This window comes from Lonchura striata, chromosome 4 (assembly GCF_050655825.1).
Source record: "Lonchura striata isolate lonStrDom1 chromosome 4, ASM5065582v1, whole genome shotgun sequence".
Classification (NCBI taxonomy): Eukaryota; Metazoa; Chordata; class Aves; order Passeriformes; family Estrildidae; genus Lonchura; species Lonchura striata.
This window is the reverse complement of record NC_140706.1, coordinates 8,788,819-8,796,591: the sequence shown is the minus strand read 5'-3', so window position 1 is coordinate 8,796,591 and position 7,773 is coordinate 8,788,819. Positions and strand designations below refer to the sequence as shown.

At 36.4% G+C, this 7,773-nt stretch overlaps 1 protein-coding gene across 1 annotated transcript in view; it reads left to right on the top strand.

Moving 5' to 3' along the window:
• Window positions 1-4,992: 4,992 nt before the first annotated feature.
• POLN (DNA polymerase nu) overlaps window positions 4,993-7,773 on the top strand; it is a 60,587-nt gene continuing 57,806 nt past the window's right edge. The window contains exon 1 of the mRNA XM_085578499.1: window positions 4,993-7,560. Coding sequence (XP_085434625.1) covers window positions 7,165-7,560 — 396 coding nt within the window. The 5' untranslated portion in view covers window positions 4,993-7,164. The remainder of the gene's footprint in view (window positions 7,561-7,773) is intronic.

The following is a 7,773-nucleotide window of genomic DNA, read 5'->3' as shown; positions in this document are numbered from 1 at the left end:
CCTAAGGATTCTCCAAAGTATTTTGTAGATATTACAAAATATAGACAGTTCAGCTGGAAAAACAGCTCCTTTTCAGAAAAGGATAGCATTTACAACAACAGTAGCTGGGGTCAAAACTTGTAGAGACGATAAATGTTGTTGCCCATTTTCTTAAATTGACAAGCTATAGTAGCTATTTTAAAGTTCCCAAAATATAGCAGTATTTGAATGCATCAATTATACAAAATTTAAGAAAGTAGGGGTCTTTAATGATAAATATTTTCTGAAACAGCACATAACTAATGGCTGTATATTGTGATAGTCTTGCTTGTTTCTTTAATCTTGTGTTGGCTTAATTTTGGCAATTACTTGAAAGTTAATTATGTCTTTCTGAATAAAATCCAAGCACTAGTAACTAACTGTATGCACATGCGAGATGCAGCCTAGTTTAAAGATGGGAGGGAGAGGGAAAGATACAGACTTCTTGTTTTATTTGTCAGATTTTATTTTCTTTTAGTACAAGTTAACTGTACTTAGGAATGCTGATTTTTAATTGGTATATTAAAACACTATTTCAAAGAGGTTTGTTTTTATAAATTAGTATATTTTTATTTCCGATACAATCAGCATGTCTGGGAGCAAATGTAATTTTCTATTGAGAATGAAGGGCTAAACATGTTCACTATATTTTGTCTTTAATTTCAACAGAATACAAGTAAGGATTACTCATGCCCCTAATAAATTAATAATTTGTGTGTTCTGTGTTTAGGTTTAACTTTAGAATGGAGCAGTACATAGGATGTGAGATTTCTAAAGTGCCTTTATCTAATATTGCTCAGAGGATTATGACAGCTTTGCAGTCTATTCCTGTAGAAGCTCAGACTAACAGAGAAAATAACCAGAGTGAGTAAAATTTAGCCTGTGTTTTTCTGTTGAAAAATTGAAACTCAACAGTAACAAACATCTAGTCCCTGTTTTTAAATAGAGAAAAAGAAAAGGTGAGCCTTTATGTTAACAGGTTTAGAAGAGGAATTAAGCTGTAACTGTGACATTTGCTGTGACTTTGCCGATTCAATAATGTTATGTGAGTGCAAGGAATGGTACCAATATTTTTTCTTTCTGTTCCTGCTATGTGGTACAGGATTATATGGGAATTTCAAACTGTTCCTTAAGTACTACAATGTTGTAAATTAGATGCATACATTAACTTGACTCTGGACTGGATATTTAAAGATCGCTGGAGGAACTAGAAACTTAACAGGAATCCTGTGAGCTCTCCAGACTCATGTCTGTCCTTAAAACACATGTTCATTAACAGTGTGCTCCTTGTGAAATTCTTGGGGGGAGGAGTGAACAAAAGTCCCAGTGAAAGAACAAAAGAGGTAATGTTAAAAGTGCCTAGCAGATCTAGAACATTGTGGACACTAGGGAGGTTTTACAAGGTGCAGGTTTTATTCTCAGTTCTGTGCAAGTCACAGTCAGTCAAATTGTGGCTCTGGAAAGAAGTAGAAAGTTAAGAGTTTTGTTTAATTTCAGTTGTCTGTTTTCTCCTGAGAACTAGATCCTGAAATATTATTTGATCAATAAGCTTTAAATCTAACATTTATTCCTGTGTACACTGTGGTTTTTGCAGCTGCTGTTGTATATTATGGTTCAGGCTCTTTCAGTAAAACATGGGATCAGTGGAGCCTGGTGGTGTAGCAGTGACAAAGGTAATAGTTCATCACTGTGTAAATCAGTGATGCACATTTAAAGAAATGTGGGATGAGTTAATTTTAAAACATTACATTGTATATGGTACATCTGGGACTGAAACCCAAATGATTTTAAAGAAATTTTGATTTCTTTTTAGCCTCACTTTGATATTTTACTTTTCTTGCTACCTTGTCATTGCCTATACATACATATTTATATGTATATATAGCTTTAGTGTGGGTCTGTAAAAAGTTTACCTCTCTTAAAACAACTGCAAACCTCTGATGTTAGTTGGGCTGTTTCAGACTGCATTGAACTGTATTTTATAGATTTTTAAATTTTTATTTCTACTTAATGGAAAAAATGTTTGTCTTTAGAAGGTAAATATTGGGCTCAGAACAAATATCTGCAATGTTGACCTAGTTGGTGAAATTCTGTGATTATCCTGGCAGTGGAGCTCTAATCTTTCCATCAAGCCTTGAGGAGCTGGAAGGCAGGGACGGGTTTCTGCTGCCATCTGGTGATACTTTGTCATAATTCTGAAACGGGAAGTTGCAGAGCTCTTCAATGCCTGTCATACTGATCATTGTGTGCTGGAGGAGAGAAATGTAATCCTCATCACCTTCTCTGGGGATTGGATATGTCAAGGAAAAGTGTCTAGCTGTAAAACAAAAGCATTGACTGTAAACTTTGATGCTATAATACTTAATTTATTATCTCGTTGTAGAAAGTGTTGAGAAAACAAAGGTAAAAGGTTTGATGCTACAAACACAGCTGTGCCATATTGCCTGTTCTAACAGCTTAGGTTAGAAGTTTGAGCTGGAGCTCAGTGTCTGATTATACACTTACACCAACATGCATGAGCTTATTGTCTTCTGTAGACAAAGGTCTTGATCTGCCCAGACAAGTGTTTTTTAGAACAGTTCTAGTAAATTGAAATAAATCACATTATACTTTGTTGGACTTTGGTCAATACCATTGTTTTGTTTCAGGAAGTATCTTGCTGCTGGTAATGCCAGTTCATAGCTGACAGCAGCAGTTCAGTGTTGTACTCACTATGGGGAGACAAAATACATACCTTGCCTGTAAGGTGGGCAATAAGATAATCTAGACATAAAGGAATCCTAACTAATTACAAACTCTGGAGACACCTGCACTTCAGGGGAGTTCTCTTTTTCCCTGTTCCTTTCTGTACCCACTGAGGTAATTACTCCTAGCCTGTTACACCTGGCTCCTTCACTGCTTCTCCTCTTCTTGGGACTTGTGGACAGTGTTAAGGCAGAAAAGAAACACATATCCTAATTGTTTCATTTGCCATGGTGTGAGTTTGAGGTGCATTTGCAAAACCTTGGAACTGCAGAATCTGTATTTTCAGAGCCATGGACTAAAGGTCTCTGGCAGTTCAGTGGGGACCCAGACTCCCAGCTGTGCTGTGCTCTGTGTCAGACCCAGCACTGGTGGCTGCCTGCTTCTCGTGGGATTGTCATCTTATCTTCCAGTTTGTCAGGTCTGAGATCTCCTTGCTCTCTCTTACCTGGTCTTAAAAGGCCTGTTCTGTTGCAAGATGAGCAATGTGGAAAAATTATCCCCTGCAGGTGAAACGTGGTCAGTTTGTAAAACACGATACGCTAAACTCAAATACAAATAATGCTTTATAGAACAAAGGTTTTGTGAGATACTGCTGCCAAATTCCTAGAAAACAGTTAAGCTATGTAAAGTTTCTAGAGTTTGGATTTTTCTTCTTTTTTTCCTTCGTGCTCATACCCCCAGCTGTACTATGATCAAAATGAGTTGTGTTTTCTTGAAAGAGGCATGTAATTACAGAATTATAGTAATGCTTCCTCTGAATTCAATGGAAAATATTTTTCTGCTTTGTAGTGAATTTTAAGTAATTTTTTCTTAACAGTGACAGAGGAGTCTTTTACATATGCATATTTTGGAACCTGCTTGGCCTTTTTAAGCATGAATACTAACTTGATGCTAACTTGATAAATGGTTGTCGAGGGAAATTTTTTTACAATCCTTTCAGGTTTGGTAAAAGTGTCAGTAATATAACCCTGTATGAACCTAAGTTATATGGGCTGCTTGCAGATTAATTTGTATTGTAAATGGTTTCTTCTTTTTTTGAAGGTATAGAGAAGACAAAGAAAGATAAACTAGGTGATAAGGATGCACATCTGGGAAATGAAAAGGCAAGCATTTACTAAGATTGAAAACCACTAAAAGCAGTCTTCTAGCAGGTTTGAAGTTATAGATTGGTTCTTTCATAACAAGCTTTATCATGATACATTTTATACAGTCATAGTTCAGGTAACTTCCTCTGTCTTATTTTACACTTGACCTATATTTATCTATGACAGTCTGGGCCCAACTTCTGTTCCCATTTCACAGGAAGCTGGTCTTTTATGACAGATTGATCAGGAATGAGGTTGCCACATTCAGACAGTCACCAGAGTTTAGAAATATTCTCAAACTCCTGTTACTGAACAATCATAAAGTGAGCTGATTCATATGAAAAATTATTTTGTATTAGGAAGCTTAATTTTGGATTTAATAATTTCTCTGCATTTGGTTTGGTGTGCATGTGAGTGAGTTCCAGTGTAGAGTGGGAACAGGTAACTGTGGCAGTCCCAGCTCAGGCTTTGCTTGTAAAATCCATCAAGTTGATGGATGAGTTGCAGATGCTGCAACTAATCCCAGCTGCAAATTTCAGAGTCTTCCTTACCCTGACTCTCGTGCATGTTGCACACTTCAATTCCATTCAGGTTGCTCAAGATGCAGAAAACTGATGCCTCGTGTGGAATGAGATAGTTTCCTACAACTTACACTGGCTCACAGGCGCTCATGCAGCTGTGGGTGCACATGGATAGGAGTGGAGCCCCTTTTTGTAACGGTGACACTCTAATTTTGACTCACTACATCTAATGAGATCTTCCTACATTGATATAAATTATGAAACTACCTCCTGGGAGTAATTTTTTCTACTTCCAGCTATGTCATTATTTCTAATAGAAGGTCAGTTCTTCATGGAAGCTGCTGTTTCTCTCTGTGGTTAATTGTAGTTCCAGCTGTATTATTCTGACTTGATAATTAAATTCCTTTGTTCATATTTTTTGAAACTTTAAAAGAGAATTGCTTATTCCTGGTTCTATAATTACTAGCGTGTCCTAATTTAAATTCTGCTGTGTAAAATGATAAAACTTTGCAGTTTGTCTGGAGAATACACTTCCGTGAATTAGTTGTCTTTCTATGGCTCTTAAACATTTGGCCCTTCTGTGATATTATTTTTTCCCCTTCTGGTAACTTTATAGTGTCCACTTTTTTTTTTTTTTTTTTTTTTTTTTTTTTTTTTTTTTTGCAATTAGCATTGCAAAAGTGCAGTAATTTGTCTTCATTCAGAACAGCCACTATTCATTTTGGTAGTAGCAGAAGCTGAATTAACTTCCTTTTCCTATTTACTTAGAACCTTGTAATTGTACTTTTGCTGTAGAGTTGATCTTGTGAAGTATGATCTAAAGCTGTCTTAAGCCTTTTTCATCGCTTGACTGTATAGTTCTAAAGTTTGAGAATATGGAAACTGGCTTGAGGAATATTGTGAAACCATAAAAAAGCCCCAGACTTACTGGCTTTGTCATTCTGGCTTGCTCAATCAATACAGATGGGATGGAGGTGGACAGTAGCCTTTGATCAGTGAAAAATGTCATCTTGGGGACTGGAGGGACCCCTGAACAGCAGCACCTGGTGGTTCTTTTGGAGGGAGGAGCACTCAGTTTTTGCAGTGGTAATGACAGCAGATGAACTGGATGAGACTGGGCTATTGGAGACCAAAATACAGTAATTATGAGAGACTTCAGTCACTTGCCAGTGGAGTCGATGAATATTAAGCTTATGCATGGTGCTTCAACTGAAAATTAGGAGACAACTGCTTTGTGGAACAGTTAGAGAACTCATGAGAAAAAACTGTTTTTATTTGATTCTGTGTGAGATCAGGTGCAAAATCTTCCCTGCTGGCAAGTGCTTTTACAGAGACTATAATCTTTTGGAAGCATTGAAAGATAGGCAAGACATTAATGCTTAATTTTCAAAAAGAAAACTATATCAAATCAAAGAAGCTTTTAAAAGAAATTGTATGGAATTGTCCTCCAAACCCAGAACATTTGTAGGTAGTATAGGGATTTATTCAAGGCAGAATATTGATTATTTTAAATGAATACTAAATTGTGTCTGGAAAAAGTAGTATGGCTAAGAGACAGTATGAAGGAGACTACTAAAAAATGTCATCATGCAGAAATGTGAGCTTAGCAGAATTTATATTATTCTTTACTTGCCTCATGTGACTAAGTTAAATGAAATATACAGTGTTATAGTTCAAACTAGCTTTGAGGAAAAGCTTGCAAATGCATCGCTAATACATATTTTTTTCTAATGCTTCAGGAGTAGAAAGCTCGCCAGCTCCTCTAAGGCCTATTGGTGATTGAGGCATAAAAAGTATTGAGGGAAGATGCAACTCTATCTGTAAATAGTTAAAAACACATTTACCTTGGGGAATCTTGGAAGGATCACTGTCATTCCAGAGTAATTGTTCATGAAATCAAGGCAGAGGATCTATTTCAGCTGACGAGTTTGTAGCAGAAACTAGCAAAATAAGTAGTAAGAAAGCACTAGGGCCAGTAGCATAGCAAGGAAATTTCTGAAGGAAATAAGGATGGAGGAGTAGCATTCAAGCACTACCATGCAGCATCTTGCTTAATGCTGTTTAGTAGCATGCTGCTGTAGAGGGATCCAGGGGCTATCTGGAGTAGGAAAAACTGTTCTGGGTATATTGGATTATATTGGAGAATAGAATGTAATACTTATTCATACAGCTCATACTGTTCAATGCAACTTTTTAATGTATTTTTTTTATGTCTTGCAATCCTGCAAGTTCCTTGAAGGGATCCAGTTGATTCACATATTTGAGATTCCAAAGCAGTCATTAAAGTCCCTTGCCAAAAGTTCTGTAAAAAACAAAACTGTCATGAAAAGAGTTCTGAATGTTGAAGCTAAAGATGAAGGGTCTCTTCCCTCTTCATATAATAATAACCTTGTCACTGTGGAAGACAGGCTACTGGACTAGATACCTCTTACAGTTGTTAATTTGCCGTTTTTAGTGTTGGACTAATATGTTAAAAAGTAAGTGGTTGTGGATGTAAATGGTATATGTCAACAAAATCTCTACTGATAAGTATTTGAATTTTGGTTTATGTAATGTGGTTCCCCTAACCTGGCTCTGTTTTGTTAGTATCAACAGTTTTGCATAGAATTTTGCTTTCTTGAAAGCTTATCTAAATTAACTTAGTGCAGTTTTTAGTTTCTCCTTATAAGTCAAATAGTCGGTTTGCTAAAAATTTCTGATTTTCCTAGGAGGATTGTGATTCCAGAATTGCCATATTAAAAACAACTGTCAGCCCAGAAAAAAGAACTGCTGGTCAGATAGTCAGGACAGTGCATATGGATAAAATACTTGGCTGTCAAGATACCAAAATACTGAGCTGTTACCAGGATTCAGGCTTCCCAAAATGGGGGTGTCAAGAAAAGAGTCTTTCAGTAGAAGAAAAAAACCTGAAGGATGAGGAAAACAAAATAGCTATTCCTCTTAAAAGAAAGCAAAACGTGCCTACATCTTGTTCAGAGAAAACAAGAAGAATGCATGCAAATACCTACATGTTCTTACATGAAAGAAGCTGTACTCCTGGACAAATAAAGTCTTCTGGAAAGTATCCTTGTGATACCAGCAGTTTAGAATGTGAAGAAAAAAGCAAACTTCTTGCAACTATAGAACAGGCAGCAGCTTTTGTCACTACTATGATATTTCAAGATGGTTCTTCACAGCTCAACTCTGAGCAGGTTAGTGAAGGATGGGTTTTCTTTAGAGTTACTTCTGTAGAACCATTTGAATGTGCATGTGACTAATAATCACAAAGCCACATTCATTGGCAGCACTTTTGTGTATGACATTCCAAAATGTACAGTTAGGTTACATTTAATTTTCAACTACCAAGTAAAACTTAGAGAAAATGAAACCACTAAGATTTTTGTTTCAAGACTGAAACACTTGCA